At 45.2% G+C, this 20,040-nt stretch overlaps 1 protein-coding gene across 2 annotated transcripts; it reads right to left on the bottom strand.

Annotated features, from left to right (window-relative positions):
* Positions 1 to 753: 753 nt before the first annotated feature.
* Positions 754 to 19,574, bottom strand: enc3 (ectodermal-neural cortex 3). Of its 2 annotated transcripts, none has more exons than XM_024422402.2 (3): positions 19,328 to 19,574; positions 13,478 to 15,297; positions 754 to 1,960 (listed from the first exon to the last, which is right to left on the bottom strand). In XM_024422402.2, the coding sequence occupies exon 2, from the start codon at positions 15,288 to 15,290 to the stop codon at positions 13,521 to 13,523; it is 1,770 nt and encodes a 589-aa protein (XP_024278170.1). In that variant the 5' UTR covers positions 15,291 to 15,297; positions 19,328 to 19,574; the 3' UTR covers positions 754 to 1,960; positions 13,478 to 13,520. The 2 variants fall into 2 exon arrangements, with proteins under 2 accessions (XP_024278170.1, XP_024278171.1); XM_024422403.2 differs by having other exon boundaries at positions 754 to 1,957.
* Between the last annotated feature and the right edge of the window lie 466 nt (positions 19,575 to 20,040).

The raw sequence follows: 20,040 nt of genomic DNA, 5'->3' as shown, positions 1-20,040 counted from the left end.
TATTGATGTTCTGTATTATGGTCATGTTCTGTTTGGACCCCAGGAAGAGTAGCTGCTGCTTATGCAACAGCTAATAAAAATGTAGTTGATTTAACAGCTCAGGTATTTGACCCAGCTGTGATTGTTAGTTTGAGCCCAACCCACTGTTGAGACAAATGGAAACAGGGCATCCCTGTTAAAACACAAACTTCCTGGAATTTCCATTTGGAAAATGTTCCAGACGTGCCCTTAGACAACTATAATCAGGCAGGTACTATGCTGTGAAGTGAACAGCTGTAACATTCTGTTCATTCCTAGAAATAAACTTGTGTTTTCCAACCAGATTAGTATGACATACAGTGAAGTATCAAAACTACAGCTTTGAGAGTAAATGGTAGAAAATGCCATTCTTTAAAACAGTAAACAGTTGGTTTCACAGGTTTGACTTTTCTGACGTACAGATGTCTGTTTTTGTAGGAGGAACAGCGTGAATATGGCGGCATGTAGCTTAGCGGTGAAGCGCATTGGGCCAGTAACTGAAAAGTTGCTGGTTCAAATCCCTGAGCTGACTAGGTGAAAAAAATAAAAATGTATGTTGTGTCGATGTGCCCTTGAGCAAGGCACTTAACCTCTAAATTACTCAAATGTGAACATGAATGTTTGCTGTCAAAATTAGAAGAAAAAAAGACAATTCCTTCTGCAAATCAAAACACTGTTTAAAAACCTTAACAGGCCAAAATATTAGGGTCCGGCTCAAATACTACTTAGATCGGATTCATGGTAAAGGGTCACTTTTATAAAAGATGTTTCAGTTGACAAATGAACATGAAAGACAACTTGGCAAAGCATAGCTGTGAAGACATCCTCGGGTAGATACGAGTGTAAACTTCAAGACAGATCCTAAAAAGGGGTCTAATTGCATTCGAGCCATCCTGTGGATGTTCTGTTAGTGAGACAGTCTGTACAGTCAGAGCTCAGTTTAACATCCTCTTTCAGGCCATTTCCAGGGACAAACAGAACCAAAAACACACAAAAAAAGGTTGCAACAGGGGGTACATCCAGACTACGCACAAACACAAATAATTGCATAAACCCTGAGACAAGAAACATACAACAGGCATTTAGTCAAATTGTGATTTTTGTATCTTCAACCATGAGTCACATTCCTTGCAGTGTGTTTTAAGTTGAGAAAGAAGATACAAATTTAGTTGACCAAAATTGAGGGAAGTTCGAGTCCAAGTCTAAAAATAAACAGGAAGATTGTTCTATGCACAAAATCATACACTTCACTTCCCAAAATTAACTCCCTCCTAACTAACATGGGCAAGGCCTCCTTGAGTTTGTCACTAGTTCAACAAATGCCACCTGAGGAACACAGTCAATAACCCAGTGTTTGGAGGAGCCCAGTGGCTCAGACCCCATGCCCTTCTCTGTCAGAGCAGGAGAACCAATGGGGCAGCTCCTTTAGAGTGACATCACAATCAGTCCTTTCCTCGGCTGCAGTCACTCTGGAGTTTATAAGTCTCAAACGTAGAAATAGAATCCATAGAACAGGTTCTGTTTGTATGCTCTGATCATAGTGTCAGTCAATCAGTGGAGCAGTCATAAACACACTATGAGCCCCAGGACTCAGAGGGATGTACAGTACGGCATCCATGTTCCTCTGTAGTACAGTCCCAGCCTGGCATTCCTTAGGCTGCAGCACACCCCTCCCCAGTGGTCTGGTGCAGCTCAGGCCAGTATCTCGATGGAAAGTTACTCAGCAGAGGAAACATCAGATTAGGCGGGCTGGGAGGGACAGGCCGCTCCTCTCCTCACCCGACCTTAGGCCCAGTTTAGCCACACTCCTGCTCTGCAGCTGGGGACATGTGATTCTCTTCTGACTGCAGGCCTGGAGGGCAGGGTTGACAACCCCTCCTCACACCTCCACTGCATTCCACAGCCACCGAAGGGAGACAAGCCTGCATTCCAGACACCACTGCTGAGAGAGAAAGAAGATAAGTGTTAGGCATACCAAGAACTGAGTTTGTCCATGAGAATCATTCACATTTCTGTGAACACTTGCCACATGTCTAGCAACAGCTCATATACAGGAAGTGAGAATGCAGATACTGCAGACCATTATAACAGCTCATTAGTATAGTGTCTTATCATGCTCATCAACATACCATTATTCATGCTTTATGATGGAGAGAAATTCCCACAAAATGTAGGATTGGAGTTGTTCCCATTACAAAAAAATATATTGTATTGCTATAATATTATTAAAAATAAAAAGAGAAAAAATAAAATCTTATTCCTTAACCCTAATATTGGCATAAACCAATACACATCCAGGCTTATCATGATTCTAGACTGACACAAGTACTGCTTGTCAACTCTGGAGCTAGAAATCTGTTCAGCTGTAGATATGTACATTCTACATTGTGGTGATTCCTCTGGGTTCTGTAGCTGGACTCTCATATCCCAGTCTATCTTTGTGGCCTCATATTTTAGAATCTAATTTCCTTCCCCTGCTGTTAAGATGGAACAGTTCAGCTGTTTGTTTGTTTGTGTGTATAGGTGCGCCTAACAGACACCAAAGCATGGTGCGTTACAGCAGACAGAGACTGCTGGGTAGTTTAAGGCAGCTTAATGAGATCATTACCATAGCGGAACCTGGGTGTCCTCTCATCTCAGAGCGGAACCTGGGTGTCCTCTCATCTCAGAGCGGAACCTGGGTGTCCTCTCATCTCAGAGCGGAACCTGGGTGTCCTCTCATCTCAGAGCGGAACCTGGGTGTCCTCTCATCTCAGAGCGGAACCTGGGTGTCCTCATCTCAGAGCGGAACCTGGGTGTCCTCTCATCTCAGAGCGGAACCTGGGTGTCCTCTCATCTCAGAGCGGAACCTGGGTGTCCTCTCATCTCAGAGCGGAACCTGGGTGTCCTCTCATCTCAGAGCGGAACCTGGGTGTCCTCTCATCTCAGAGCAGAGCGGAACCTGGTAATACAGCAGGAGCCCGAGTCTCCTCAGTATCTGCTACTGAGGCAACAATCTCACAATCTCACACCAAACAACTACCTCTTTCCCAACTGTAATTTTAATTAATTAATTTATTTTGCTCCTTTGCACCCCATTATTTTTATTTCTACTTTGCACATTCTTCCATTGCAAAACTATCATTCCAGTGTTTTACTTGCTATATTGTATTTACTTTGCCACCATGGCCTTTTTTGCCTTTACCTCCCTTCTCACCTCATTTGCTCACATTGTATATAGACTTGTTTATACTGTATTATTGACTGTATGTTTGTTTTACTCCATGTGTAACTCTGTGTCGTATCTGTTGAACTGCTTTGCTTTATCTTGGCCAGGTCGCAATTGTAAATGAGAACTTGTTCTCAACTTGCCTACCTGGTTAAATAAAGGTAAAATAAATAAATAAATAAAATCACAGCTACGAAGGCCTGTACCCATTTACCACGAGGACTAGAGAGCGGCTGCTGTTCTCATACTATAGTGCGAACATATTACACAATACATGTAAAAACAGTTTTATTTTGACTAATATGCTAATAACACCACATCAGCAGGCCTGATGAGACTTTCCACTGCAGCAAGTGTTTGTGTGTGTCACTGTGCGGGTGTCCTGGCACAGTCCCTGCAGCTCTTTTTAATAAAACATTTTCCACTAGTGTAGCCGACGAAAGCCGTCACCGCCAGGGTAGCCGACGAAAGCCGTCACCGCCAGGGTAGCCGACGAAAGCCGTCACCGCCAGGGTAGCCGGAAAGCCGTCACCGCCAGGGTAGCCGACGAAAGCCGTCACCGCCAGGGTAGCCGACGAAAGCCGTCACCGCCAGGGTAGCCGACGAAAGCCGGCACCGCCAGTGTAGCCGACGAAAGCCGTCACCGCCAGGGTAGCCGACGAAAGCCGTCACCGCCAGGGTAGCCGACGAAAGCCGTCACCGCCAGGGTAGCCGACGAAAGCCGTCACCGCCAGGGTAGCCGACGAAAGCCGTCACCGCCAGGGTAGCCGACGAAAGCCGTCACCGCCAGGGTAGCCGACGAAAGCCGTCACCGCCAGGGTAGCCGACGAAAGCCGTCACCGCCAGGGTAGCCGACGAAAGCCGTCACCGCCAGGGTAGCCGACGAAAGCCGGCACCGCCAGGGTAGCCGACGAAAGCCGTCACCGCCAGGGTAGCCGACGAAAGCCGTCACCGCCAGGGTAGCCGACGAAAGCCGTCACCGCCAGGGTAGCCGACGAAAGCCGGCACCGCCAGGAGTACTACCCTCTGCTGCCAGCCACCCTATCACTGTTTCACAAGTACGGCACCTTTAAATATAGTCCTATTTAAAGTCAGGTTTCACATTGAGCTGCATTCACATTGCAAAGCAACTAATCTCAACTCGGTCCCAATGAGGTGAGGTACACTCCCAAACCTCAGAGATCAACGATCAGTCGTCACCACCTTTACTACCATCAGACAGGCTCAGGCAACACAGGCTCGTCTGTGTGTGTCTCAGCCTGTCTCTTCTTCATATTAGTAAAGGGTCAAACAGCCATAAACGCTCCTCTGTGTTACCTCACAGTTGGCTTTTCACCTATTTCCTAACACCAGCCCATACCAGTGAGTCTGGTTAGTCCACTGCAGACAGTAAGCCAGAGAGTCTGCACCCTTTTCTCTATATAGTGTACACTACTTTTGGGCTTGGCCTGAGTGTACACAGAATCAGGAGTTGACTGTAGTTCCAGTCCTGGGCGGAAGGATGCATTTTCACCAAAACCCTGCAGCCTCTACCCACCCGGAGTCAATACTGCTACCCCACAATGCACTGGACCATGGCCCATCATCGCTCCGTATCTGTCCAGTTCCTTGGTCTCTATGTTAAATCATTGTTAGCTACAAGGAAAATCTCCAGAACAAGCGCGTGTTTAATGATAAGAAGTGCATCAAAAGGCTACACACCCAGTCATAAAAGAAGTCACATAAATCCAAAAGGACACCCGCTGCGTCAAACTGAAGTAATCAAGTGGCTAATTTCAGTTTGGCAAAGTGTCCCTCTCCCTTGAAAAGATCTGCTCATTAGACACACACCACCCCCCCCCCCCCTGTCTGTGGGTTAAGTCAGACAGCATACTAATGCAAACGAGCATTGAAGTTAAGCCTGACAAATTCTAGCATAAAACATTGTTACTGGCAGACGCTGGACTGAGACTAACAGTGGGACAGAGAATACAGCTGTGGCAGACCAACACCCCCTCAATGATACATGCAGACCAACACCCCCTCAATGATACATGCAGACCAACACCCCCTCAATGATACATGCAGACCAACACCCCCTCAATGATACATGCAGACCAACACCCCTCAATGATACATGCAGACCAACACCCCCTCAATGATACATGCAGACCAACACCCTCAATGATACATGCAGACCAACACCCCTCAATGATACATGCAGACCAACACCCCTCAATGATACATGCAGACCAACACCCCTCAATGATACATGCAGACCAACACCCCTTCAATGATACATGCAGACCAACACCCCTCAATGATACATGCAGACCAACACCCCTCAATGATACATGCAGACCAACACCCCTCAAATGATACATGCAGACCAACACCCCCTCAATGATACATGCAGACCAACACCCCTCAAATGATACATGCAGACCAACACCCCTCAATGATACATGCAGACCAACACCCCCTCAATGATACATGCAGACCAACACCCCCTCAATGATACATGCAGACCAACACCCCCTCAATGATACATGCAGACCAACACCCCTCAATGATACATGCAGACCAACACCCCCTTCAATGATACATGCAGACCAACACCCCCTCAAATGATACATGCAGACCAACACCCCCTCAATGATACATGCAGACCAACACCCCTTCAATGATACATGCAGACCAACACCCCCTCAATGATACATGCAGACCAACACCCCTCAATGATACATGCAGACCAACACCCCCTCAAATGATACATGCAGACCAACACCCCCTCAATGATACATGCAGACCAACACCCCCTCAAATGATACATGCAGACCAACACCCCTCAATGATACATGCAGACCAACACCCCCTCAATGATACATGCAGACCAACACCCCTCAATGATACATGTAGACCAACACCCCCTCAATGATACATGCAGACCAACACCCCTCAATGATACATGCAGACCAACACCCCTCAATGATACATGCAGACCAACACCCCTTCAATGATACATGCAGACCAACACCCCTCAAATGATACATGCAGACCAACACCCCTTCAATGATACATGCAGACCAACACCCCTCAAATGATACATGCAGACCAACACCCCCTCAATGATACATGCAGACCAACACCCCTTCAATGATACATGCAGACCAACACCCCCTCAATGATACATGCAGACCAACACCCCCTCAATGATACATGCTTCTGAGGGAAACATAGTGTAAAGCGTTCGAAGAAGCCCCACAGCGCTGCCGACTCATCTGTTTTAAAGTGATCATCAAATTATAGTCTGAAGATTAGTCGGCCATTTTAAGCACATCCTCCCTTTGTATTCCGCACCATGGAGAAAAGGCCAATAAAAACCCTATTCGTTTTATGCAAATGATGCTGCGCCAAGGGCCATAAACGTGACAGATTGATTACTCTGGAGACTCAAGACAGTGTGGGCACGTGCCCCGCGTTCACCCTCGCTCTCTCGGGGGGTGCTGAACACAGATGCCATTATAAAAAGGCTCATTCAGAGAGCGTTCCTGGTGAGCTTTAATAAAACATTAGTATTGAGCCTCTCTCCTCCCTCCATCCATCTATCCATCATCCTTGGCCCTTTCTTTAAAACAGCAGTCTGGGGAGGCCCACTGAAGCCTGCCCATTGGCCTATGACCCAGCCCAGGTGTGCCCCATCACAGAGCCACCCCACCGCCTCAGGTTTCAGTTGGAACAGTTCAAATGGGCCTCTGTTTCTGGGATGTTTGTGAGAGGGGGAGCAGAGAAAGAAGGGGGGTGGGGGGTGAGAACAAACAGCCATTGCTAGGCCTGTTGGGTGTCCGGGGAAACCTCGTTGAACTTTGTGCTCAGATCTCCGGTTACATTCTGTCTGCCTCTAGTCCTACACCAGCAGTGTTGGGGCTAAGCTAGGATACTCCCCCCCCCCACATATACGGGGCGGCAGGGTAGCCTAGTGGTTAGAGCATTGGACTAGTAACCGGAAGGTTGCAAGTTCGAATCCCCGAGCTGACAAGGTACAAATCTGTCGTTCTGCCTCTGAACAGGCAGTTAACCCACTGTTCCTAGGCCGTCATTGAAAATAAGAATTTGTTCTTAACTGACTTGCCTGGTAAAATAAAGGTCAAATAAAATAAATAAATAAAATATGTCAGCTAAGACCCAACTCCCTCAACTCATGATTAACTACTCTAGGGTGCTATACAAGCACAAGGGAAAACAGAACAAATCCACAGGAAATAATGTCATTACAGCAGAGTTCCCATTCTTTTACTCAAAAATAGTTCAATTAACTCTGGTGTAGAATAAGGGTTGAGTGTGATTGTGTCATTTTTACTGTGTAGAATTTCAAAACAAAACACTCAAAACCACACCCATCATTATATTTTCCTGCATGCTCTATTTCAGTTGCAAAATATGTTTGTTTCAAAATCTAATGTTTTTGCATTAATCTTATGCAACAAAGATAAAAATAACATACATTTTTCTAAACTAATCCAATCTGTTTAAGTTATTTCACCCGTTTCTGAAATGGTTGTTCCGGTTTAGACAGTCTCATTTATTCATCTTCCTAACCCGTCCTTCTGAGGTGAATCCAGGAGGGTTTTCTGTTTGGAGTCTGGCGTTTACCTATTCTTTTCCCTTTCATACAGTATCCATTTAGTTTCAATGTGTTAAAACTGTTGCACTGGTACCTTGCTGTAATATTACTGGTGGAATTGTTTGCATGTTCCTGCTGCCATGTGTGATTAACGGAGCTCACTCAACAAATCTACACTTTGACCTCTGCTCTACAATAAAACAGATTGTTTCTTGTCTAGACTAGGAGTCTACGACAAACCATAATACGAGTGTTTACAGTCACAAATGTTTTTTTCCATCAACAGTGAGTGAATGGATTGTAGCCTGAATCTGTGGTCAGACCCAACTGGAGAGAAGACAACTGAAAACTAGCTGATCATTACACTAGAAGAAACCACCAAGACAGCTCAAATCTCCCCACTCCAGCTCAAATCTCCCCACTCCAGCTCAAATCTCCCCACTCCAGCTCAAATCTCCCCACTCCAGCTCAAATCTCCCCACTCCAGCTCATTACCAATGGAACTGAAAGCCACACCTTTATTCCTCTAGAATTAGAAGGAAAAGGTGTGTGTGTGTGTGTGTGTAGTATGAGTGGAAGACAGGGTGGTTTCATAAGCATGTAAAACACAGTAATAATAATAATAATTTTCACTTGTATAATGCTTTTCATAACAGAAAATAAATCTCAAAGCGCATTAAAAGCTAAACAAATAAATGTAAAATTAAGATGGAATGTCTCCATCTGGCTTGGGATGAAAGGCTAGGAGTTGAGACCGTTTGGACGGGAAAGGCCTTGTCTCTTCAGAGGAGGAAGCATCAATAGTACAGCCAGAGAGAAACAGTGTGACAAATTGACCCAGAGCGCCTCTCTGTCGGTACTGGTCCTCCATTGCCGAACATGTAGCACCCACCTGTGTGACGCCACGGCTGCTGAAAAGTGCACAAACAGTCACCACATTTTGGCAGTGGTTAAACGTCGACTTGGAACTTTTTTTTGTGCTCAAACTCCTCCTCTTTCTATATTTTTTCTGAACAGAAACAGGGTGGGCCTTTGGTGTTTCATCGATGTGTCATTCTGGTCACGCACGCCGCGACCAACGTAGTTAGTTGGTTAGCTGTAGCGAGCCAGCTGTGGCGAGCCAGCCAGCTGTAGCCAGGCGAGCCAGCCAGCTGTAGCGTGGCGAGCCAGCTGTAGCGTGGCGAGCCAGCCAGCTGTAGCGTGGCGAGCCAGCCAGCTGTAGCGTGGCGAGCCATCTGTAGCGTGGCGAGCCAGCCAGCTGTGGCGTAGCGAGCCAGCTGTGGCGTAGCGAGCCAGCTGTGGCGTAGCGAGCCAGCTGTAGCGAGCCAGCTGTAGCGAGCCAGCTGTAGCGAGCCAGCTGTAGCGAGCCAGCTGTAGCGAGCCAGCTGTAGCGAGCCAGCTGTAGCGAGCCAGTAACTCCTCCAGTATGTGTTGATGTTATATCACAGAATTGGTTTTTGAACAGAAGCTGTAGAGAGCGGTAAGAAATGGCCCTTCTGTAGGAAAAAAGAAAACGTATTCATTGATTTTCTTTTGTTTTAAAGCGTTAAAATGACCTGGTATGATGGTGCATTGATCAGTTATACCGTTTAAAGACATTTTTTTTTGCCCAAAGTTGATCTTTAAGAACAGTCCCTGAGCCTCTTTTGCCATTTCTGGAAACAACATGCAGTACTTAAAAAATTAAAAAATAAATCCTGGACGATGAAACCATGAAACCCAGGCTGCATTATTCGAATCCAAAACCACCAGCTAGCTATAAGCCAAAATGTATGTATTTTTACAACGGAGAGTCAAGACTACGAGATGTAAAGTGATCAACCCTCAGAGCAGTCAAACCCCAAAAATCTTTTTACTACAAATGTGTAGTGAACTCTCTAGCAGCCAACTGGAGTGTTGTCGACACGAGGGAGAGAAAACCTTATGATTTTTCCTACCCTGGTTGAAAGTTCAGTCTTGGGAGCAACATATTTTTTACAGCGAGTGGTTCCTGGCTGCCAAGCATTGCAAAATATATCTTCCTCATCTCAGTTTCTCTCTCACCATCTCCCCTCCACACTGCCTTTCCCTTACTACCCTCTTCTGTAGACCGCTGACATGGTTTAGATGCAAGCATCGTGTGTGTGTGTGTGTCAGTGGAGGCTGGCACATAATGTCTGGAACTGAGTAAATGGAATGCCATTCCACTAATTCTATTCCACCCGTTACCACGAGCCCATCCTCCCCATTTAAAGTGCCACCAACATCATGTGGTGCGCACACACACACACACACACACACACACACACACACGTTCAAAAGTTGAGTCACTTAGAAATGTCCTTGTTTTTGAAAGAAAAGCCTATTTTTTTGTCCATTAAAATGACATCAAATTGATCAGAAATACAGTGTAGACATTGTTGATGTTGTAAATTACTATTGTTGCTGGAAACAGCAGATTTATAGGAGTACAGAGGCCCATTATCAGCAACCATCACTCCTGTCTTCCAATGGCACGTTGTGTTAGCTAATCAAAGTTCATTTTAAAAGGCTAATTGATCATTAGAAACTGAAGATCTCGTACAATGCTGTGTACTACTCCCTTCACAGAACAGCGCAAACCGGCTCTAACCAGAATAGAAAGAGTGGGAGGCCCCGGTGCACAACTGAGCAACAGGACAAGTGCATTAGTGTCTAGTTTGAGAAACAGACACCTCACATGTCCTCAACTGGCAGCTTCATTAAGTAGTACCCGTAAAACACCAGTCTCAACGTCAACAGTGAAGAGGCGACTCCGGGATGTTGGCCTTCTAGGCAGAGTTGCAAAGATAAAAACATCTCAGCCATATCAAAGATTAAGATGGGCAAAACAGACACTGGACAGAGGAACTCTACCTAGAAGGCCAGCATCCCAGAGTCCCCTCTTCACTGTTGACGTTGAGACTGTTGTTTTGCGAGTACTATTTAATGATGCTGCCAGTTGAGGACTTGAGGTGTCTGTTTCTCAAACTAGACACACTAATGTACTTGTCCTCTTGCTCAGTTGTGCACCGGGGCCTCCCACTCCTCTTTCTATTCCGGTTATAGCCAGTCAAAACAGTAGTTACCTACAGCCATCTTTACCTCTGTACTGTTTTGAGAAAAAGTTGAGCTGTTCACTGCAGCTGCATCGATAAAGTCAGCCAGCCATACAAACATCCTTCCCTCCCGCTCCCAGATCGTCCACATGGTCCTCAAATCAGCCTGCCAATACCGCTAAACTGCATTTGCTATTATTATTTTTTTTAAATCAGGATTGGAATGATTTTAGTAGCGTATTTTATACTGAAAATATAAAACGCAACATGCTAAAATTAACAATTTTACTGAACTACAGTTCATATAAAAGGAAATCAGGCATTTAAAATAAATTCATTAGGCCTTAAAAATGTGATTATCTATGGATTTCACATGACTGGGAATAGACAGATGTATCTGTGACTAACAGATGTCTTAAAAAAAAGGTAAGGTAGCGGATCACAAAACCAGTCAGTATCTGGTGTGACCATTTGCCTCATGCAGCGCGACACATCTCCTTCACATAGAGTTGATCAGGCTGTTGATTGTGGCCTGTGGAATGTTGACCCACTCCTCTTCAATGGCTGTGTGAAGTTGCTGGATATTGGCGGGAACTGGAACACGCTGTCATACACATCGATGCAGAGCATCCCAAACATGCTCATTGGTGACATGTCTGGTGAGTATGTAGGAGGCCATGGAAGAACTGGGACATTTTCAGCTTCCAGGAACGGTGTACCAATTTTTGCGACATGAGGCTGTGCATTATAATGCTGAAACATGAGGTGATGGATGAATGGCACAGCAATGGGCCTCAGGATCTAGTCACGGTATCTCTGTGCATTCAAACTGCCATCAATAAAAGCTTATTTCTGCTTGGTGAACCCCACCGCCACCATGGGGTACTCACAACGTTGCCATGAACAAACGTATGTTCATAACGTTGCCATCAACAAACCGCCATACATGCTGTCATCTGCCCGGCCCAGTTGAAACTGGGATTATTCCATTAAGAGCACACTTCTCTAGCATGCCAGTGGCCATCGTAGGTGAGCATTTGCACTGAAAAAAAATATTATAATAATATTTTTTAATTGGTTACGACACCAAACTGCAGTCAGGTTAAGACCCTGGTGAGGGCAACGAGCACGCAAAAATTCTTCTGCTGTCTGGGTGGCTGGTCTCTGACGATCCCGTCCTGTTAGAATACTGACAAATTCTCTAAAATGACGATGGGGGTGGCTTATGGTAGAGAAATCAACATTAAATTATCTGGCAACATCTCCGGTGGACATTCCTGCAGTCAGCATGCCAATTGAATGCGCCAAAAACTTGCAACATCTGTGGCATTGTGTTGTGAGACACAACTGCACATTTTAGAGTGGCCTTTTACTGTCCCCAGCACAAGATGCACCTCTGTAATGATCATGCCGTTTAATCAGCTTCTTGATATGCCACACCTGTCGCGTGAATGGATGATCTTGGGCAAAGGAGAAATGCTCACAAACAGGGAAGGAAATAAATTAGTGAGAATAGTTTTTGTGCGTACGGAACATATCTGGTATCTTTTATTTCAACTTGTGAAATATGCGACCAACACACTTTACATGTTCATTTCTATTTCTGTTCAGTGTAAATTGTGGTTGCGACTGCCATACCAAATTGACGCCCCTGTTGCCACATCCTAGGACCTAGAGGATAGAGCCTGAGGCCAACTCACAGATATTGCACACTCCTCACCAAGGGACTGTAGTGTATTGCAAGCACAGGCCTGAACTCTGCCTTGCTCCTGTGCTGAAAGTGATTGAGGGCTAGAGCGACGTGGAGCGGCTCTGTGTCTCTGTAATTACTGCCAGGCTGACATTCATATTTCCTACTGCTCCATAAACTACTGACTTCTCCATGTTTATCATCCAACACCCAGCCAGAGACCCAGCCAGAGGCCCCGATTAGATAATGTTGTAGCCATCGGCAACCATGACAACCATGACAACAGAGGACTGAAACGGTTTGTCGGTCCCTTCGATGTCCACCTGTGCCTGGGGTCACTGATACCGGACTGACAAGAGGACAAATGACTGATCTCGCCCGACCGAAAGTGTTGTAAAGTCCTCGAGCACCTGGAAAGCTATATAAATCCAGTCAACTATTTGTATTAAGGCCATAGTGTAGTAAGGGTTGAACAACTATGAAGGAGAGTGATGCTTTAATATCGACTGAGACCAGAGTGGAACAAAGTGACATGACCTCTTCCTGCGCACTGTCCTCCAGATTTATAGGATTTGGGTCAATCTAGAGGGGGACGCATGTGTTACCAATTCGTTTTTTTTCTTCCATTAGTTTGTTTCCATTGCTGAAGTTCGATTTGAAACACATGGATTCGTTTTGTCTGTGATTAATCTCTTTAATAGCTCTGCGGAGACAAACCGTCTTCTCATTTGCATGTTTAAAAAAAAATGTCCTTGCCTGTGCCGCCCTCTTAATATGGTTTATCAATTTTATCTCCCCAACGTCTTTGAGACACTGCAATTTCCATTCTTATTGTTTTTAAGAGTTTAACCTGGGTCTGTGTGACCTGTTATGTTTTGTACGTGTTTGAAGAAGCAACTCACCAATGATCCTAACAACCATTTCTTCCTGTTGCCCCGTCAGTCACTACGCTGAGAGGTACTTCCAGGTGCTGACGAAAGCTGTGGGGATCAACGAGTAGGGCACGCTGGTCACGCTGTCCCACGAGTCTGTAGAGGGGTCGTAACAGTCCAGGGTCTTGCACCTCTGAGCCCCAAAGTATCCTCCCACCACGTACAGCCGGTTGCCCGACGCCACCGCGTGACAGCTGATCCTCTTGGCCATCACATCCCCGAACTTGGACCACTGGAACGTCTCACTGTTGAAACGGTAGGCCGAGCTGGCCGAGAACTCTGTGTCTCCACCGATCACTACGACGTGGTTGCCTACGACAGCCGCCGCCGTGTAGCGCCAGAGCTGAGGGCAGGAAGCAGGCACCGTCCACCTGTTCTGGACCGGGTCGAAGCACTGCACCTTGGGAAACTTATCTCGGTTGACGCTGGTGCCACCGAAGACAAACAGCTTGTTCTTGGCCCCCACCACTGCAGCATTGCTAACCCCCTCTCTGAGAGGAGCTACGAGGATCCACTTGTTGGTCTGCGGGTCATACTGCTCCACCTGTTTGAGAGAGACTGACGGAGAGGCTGGGAAGGAGCCGGCCAGAGAGGTGTGTCCACCTACAACGTACAGGATGTGGTCGAGCTCAGCTGTCCCGTGTCCGAACCTGGCCACCAGCATGGGCGCTGCTTTGGACCACTCATCATGCAGGGTGTCATAGACCCACATGTCTTTGGAGGCCCCGTTCTCAGAGCCTCTCCCCCCAGTTACATAGACCTTGCAGCCAATGGCACAGGCACTGCACTCCTTACGGGGGCTGGGGATGTCCGTTTTGGGGGTGATCTCCTTGGTCTTGTTGTCAATCATGTACACCTTGTCACACATGAAGGTCTGACCTCCCAGGAGAAGCAGGGCCTGGCTGACCTTCCTGGGCCTGGCGCAGAACCCCGTCACAATGCCGTCGTTCTGGAGGATCCTCATCTTACATCGCACTGCATCCTCCACGATCTCCCGGCCCACTTTGTGTCCCATCACCAGCTCCTCAGAGGCCACGTTCTTCAGCAGGTATGTCTCGGGCAGCAGGGCCAGACGCACACAGCGCAGCAGCTCCGGAAGGTCACCCAGCCTCCTCTCTATGTCCGCCTTTACCCAGTCTATCACAGCCTCGTACACCAGGCTCTCATCCTCCACCTCCAGTTCCTCGCTGAACACAAGCTCCTGAACCTTGTCTTTAGGCAGACTAAGGAAGTCCTCTGTCCTGTTGAGGGTGGCGAAGTTGGCCAGGCACATCCTCCAGGAGAGCTCGTAGAGCCGCTGGCACTGGTGGGCGTCCGACAGCAGCATCATGCCCAGGCAGTTGGACGGTGCCAGGTTTTTCTCAAGGAACTCAGAGCAGGCGTCTCGGATGTCATGAAACTGGAGCATGTCCCCGGCCTCCAGAAGGGACTCTGCGTTCTCCTCGTTGATGATGACGCGGGCCGAGTAGGCATAGTCTAACAGCAACTCCAGCACCTCTGGGTGCAGCGAGTCGTGGAAGTTGACCTCGGCATCGCGGCTCTCCCTCAGGCCTCCGTTAAACATGGCCTCAAAGTAGCGGCTACAGGAGGCCAGCACTGCACGGTGGCAAGGGAAAACCCGGTTCCCGGCCCTCAGGACCACGTCAGTGAAGACTCTTCGCTTACGGAGCAGGTTGAGCTGGGTCAGGAGGCTGTCCGCATGAGACGTCTTGTGGAATAGCTGGATGTTCATGGAGCCAGAGCTAGAGCGGGACTTCCTGTTTTCGTGGTTGCTCACAGACATCTTGGACCTGGAGGGCAAACAAACACAATGTTAGTAAATATATCTATATATATTGGTCTAAAATGTCATTATGAATCATCAATTTCTTTAGCTTTACAGGCTCGACATGGTCTTGGATATTGAAACATGTTCCGCTCTCTTTACAGACTTATTAGGGACATTTACATTACTAAAATTTGCAACTTCTGTTTACACTAGCCTTGGGATGTGGTGTGGCCAAAGCCACATTCCTGTTTCATGTGTGAGTAGTTTTGGGGTGGGGGTGCTGTAAAATGGGGGCGGGGCTGCAGACAAATCTTTTTGCCCATGCTGGCGCTGCAGACTGGTATATCCGCTAATACAGGACTACATAATATTTTATGATTCAAGGGGTGCTGCAGCCCCTACTTCCTGCAGCTTTGGCGAAGACAGCTATTGGCATACCGTAAATACCGTTGTATATAGACAAACAAAATAAGGATAGAAATTCTAACTATACAGGAGCTCCTCATCTAAGCCATGTTGCACATAGTGCTGCACACTTGATTTTAAAGAGCACACTATTTTAAAGAGCCTTCTTTCATTTTCTATTTGGCTAACAGAGCAAAAATGCTGTCCACTGGTATTAAAGGGAATTCTTGCAAGGACAGCTGTTGTTTTTACGGAGTGGCTACAGATAAGGAGTTTTGGGGGGGGCTGTACTTCACTATTTATATTTTGAACAACTTTTAGTCCACTACCGTTCCTAATTAAAATGATTTACTTTTTACTCCTCACATTTTCCCGGACAACCAAAAGTCCTTGTTACATTTTGAATGCTTAACAGAACAGATTTTTTTTTTCAATTCACACACTTATCAAGAGAACATCCCTGGTCATCCCTACTGCCTCTGATCTGGTGGACTCACTAAACAGAGAACATCCCTGGTCATCCCTACAGCCTCTGATCTGGTGGACTCACTAAACAGAGAACATCCCTGGTCATCCCTACTGCCTCTGATCTGGTGGACTCACTAAACAGAGAACATCCCTGGTCATCCCTACAGCCTCTGATCTGGTGGACTCACTAAACAGAGAACATCCCTGGTCATCCCTACAGCCTCTGATCTGGTGGACTCACTAAACAGAGAACATCCCTGGTCATCCCTACAGCCTCTGATCTGGTGGACTCACTAAACAGAGAACATCCCTGGTCATCCCTACTGCCTCTGATCTGGAGGACTCACTAAACAGAGAACATCCCTGGTCATCCCTACTGCCTCTGATCTGGTGGACTCACTAAACAGAGAACATCCCTGGTCATCCCTACTGCCTCTGATCTGGTGGACTCACTAAACAGAGAACATCCCTGGTCATCCCTACTGCCTCTGATCTGGCGGACTCACTAAACACAAATGCTTGGTTTGTACATGTTGGAGTGTGCCCCTGGCTATCTGTACATTTTAAAAACAAGAACATTTGTGCAGTCTGGTTTGTTTAACAAAGAATTTGATTTGTTTTATACTTTTGATACTTAAACATATTTTAGCAATTACATTTACTGTTGATACTTTAAGTATATTTAAAACCAAATACTTTTACCCTAGTCGTTTTTTTACTGGGTGACTTTCACTTTAGTCATTTTTATGAAGTTATCTTTACTTTTACTCAAGTATGACATTCGGGTACTTTTTCCACCACTGCTGACATGCTGGGTGCTCCGCTTCCGCATCCTTGGTCGCCTTTGTCTGGTCACTTGTTTAGTCTACAAACGTCATGTTTTACACCAAACTGTTCTTACTATTGCATCACCTCACTAGGCTTTTAATAAGAACGGTGTCATGTTCTTTCTTTTCCAGGAGGGGAGTAGGCTACGTGCAACTATTTACATTATCAACATATTCGTACAAACTTTGCCGTCACTATTTCAAACATAAACACGATACAAAACAGTCAGTCTAGTGATTTCATGTTCTTAGATGCTGAGTTACATGCAGCTATTTACTCTCACCGCTATATCAGCATATGGCCTAACTATGGTACGGAGCGATGCATAACGAATGCGCCCATTTTCAGACTATTTTTACCCGTCTGGATACAGATATACGTTCCGCTGCAAGACAGACACGCAGTCTAATTGGCGACTGTACAATACTTTTCCATCATCATTGCAAACATTGAATAAGACGCGCAGTAGGCAGACAAGTCGTGTTTTTGTTTCTTCTTCCAGGAACTACGACATGGCAGCAACTATAAAAAGATTAGCCCGCATCACACAAAACGTGTCCAAACTATCCGGGACCGGGTCTTGCTTGTGCAACTACAATATTAGTTAAAACAGACAGAGAAGGTTATAGCCTTCGTAATATGACATGTTTTGGATTGTTCGTTCAAATCGCCAAATGTTGTATTTTATTTAAGCTGTGCAGAAATATGAGGCAGAGACATAAACTACATCATCGTGGTTAAAAAGAGGGTGCGTAAAGAGATACACGTGAAGAGGAGGAGGAGCAGCTACGAATGCGTAAAATAACGTGTGCAGAACGTGATCCGGAGTTTTAACAGAGGTTTCTGGAAGGGACGGGGCGATCTGTAGCCACGGCCTTGTCTTTACACTGTAACACTCAGAAGGGGGTATGTGGTATAGATGTGGTAGATCTCTCTTGAGCAGATCTTTCAAAGATGCACTAGGGAGATATCTCTCGGCAATTTCCTGGTTCCTAAAATTCTAAGAATGCCTAATTTCAGTTTGTTACAAAACAAGAAAGTATTGTGTAGATAAATCATTGTACCATCTAAAACTTTTTTTTTTTTTTTTTAAACGTGAATTGAAGTATTGAAATAGCGCACATAGAACAAATCTGCTTCTTAGACTTGCTTTCAATGAGAGTGACAGATCTATAACACACATGTACGTCTATGTGAATTTGGTCAGGTTGCCCAAAAGTGTATTATTGGACCTAGTTTGTGTTGTCAAAGTGGTGTAAAGAAGCCCTTACCCTGCCAGCATAGATGTTAAAGCATTGAAAATTAACCCTGACACTCCCATCCTGAATAAATACAAGCCTGGCCACAAAATGTCATTAGTCTATAAAGCTATCATCTCTTATCAGTAGGATGGATCCGGAAATGAACTCTGGACTTGGAAGATGAAAGGATACATGATAAGGTTTGTGTTTACACACTGGCAACAAGGGAATCAAAAATCTGTCAAAATCTACTAGTAATCAATTATTTACTGACAAATTAATAAAAATAGAATTTAATTCTCATTAAATACCTAGTTATATTACATAACCAGGTGAGGTGAATAAGTATGCTACCTGGGTGTGGACATCCCTTTCGTGGCTTTTATCAGCATTTTACGCCTATGAATCACGGTGCCAACCTCCCATGACTGTTCCCTCCGTAGCTCGCTCATTTTAGACGGTGCCATAGGCAACGCATTCAAGTCCCTGTGTAAAACCGAACACCTTACAGAACATCCCCTTCAGGCTATAAATTGTCCGAATTGTGCAACACTAAAAGCAAATTATGTAACTTAAAAAAAATATGAATTCATAATTGTTTGATAGCCAAAATGCAATTCAGAATCACTGAATTTCTTCAACAAAATTATATACAATTAATTGTAGTTATTTCATTAAACATTCCATTGCTTGACGGCACAGGGAACTGTTTAATAAATTGAAATATTCACATTTCATGAGGCTGTCCCAAAAAACACCTGCAAATCAATACATTAATAGAATAAGGGATAAGAAAAATACAAACATTGTGCTTAACCAAACGACCGAGGAGCAAGGACTCCAACACGACACAGTGAAATCCCATTCGTTTCGCGCAGTCTTTTGTGCATACTTATTAGTAGCCGCCAAAGATCTGGACAGTCTTTAAATGTAAACCATGTCCAGCATGCGCTCAGTTTCTTCCGAACTTAGATCAGCCTGGCAAACATACACGGCTACAATTGCAAGCTCCGGATCAACGGATCGGATGTTACAAGCAGCTAGTTATATTTCGGAAGTACAAGAAGTGTCAAACAAGAACGTATCTCTGTGATCGAAACAAATCCTTACCTAAATCGTCTTGGAGCAAAGCAGGAATATCCGACCAAAACACAATGGAATGGACACTCAACTTCTTCGTGAGTTTAATGTATTAGTTCACGAAATAGCTTTCTAAGTAACGAAGTTCAGACGATGTTTCTCCTAGAAAGCTGAAACACTGGTAACCCATCTGTTTTATTTCTCTGTGTTTTTAATACACAATAAATGTAAGCGTTTGCAAAGTTGTTCACAGTGCGTCTGCGTTGTAGACAATATCTACAGCTGTAACGAAGCACAAGTTACAGCTCCATAAGCACCTCCTACTCATGTATGCTCTCGTCCAATCACAGCAGAGAAGAAAGTTTGAGATCCCCCCCCCCCTGAACAATTGAATAATAGATTTTTTTTTTAATTATATCTTTTTTATTTAATCTTTATGTAACTAGGCAATTACATATCCATTTTGTGACAGATATTGATAGAAAACATGACCAATACTTAGTCTAGCTGTTTTTATCATTGTTTATTCAATATATATGATTTCTTAAATGAACCAGTTTTATAAGGGTTTGCTATACACTTCACCAATATGCTTGCATGTCTACAGACAAAAAAAAGAGGGCTATTGTACTACTACCCACTTACATGTACAGTACACATTGTAATGTGAGGTTGGTCAAAGTCCAATAATACAGACGATGGCTCATTGTTTTTTGGGAAATTCTTGTAATTTTCTGAAGGAT

This window comes from Oncorhynchus tshawytscha, linkage group LG05 (assembly GCF_018296145.1).
Source record: "Oncorhynchus tshawytscha isolate Ot180627B linkage group LG05, Otsh_v2.0, whole genome shotgun sequence".
NCBI lineage: Eukaryota > Metazoa > Chordata > Actinopteri > Salmoniformes > Salmonidae > Oncorhynchus > Oncorhynchus tshawytscha.
This window is presented reverse-complemented; position numbering and strand designations above follow the sequence as displayed.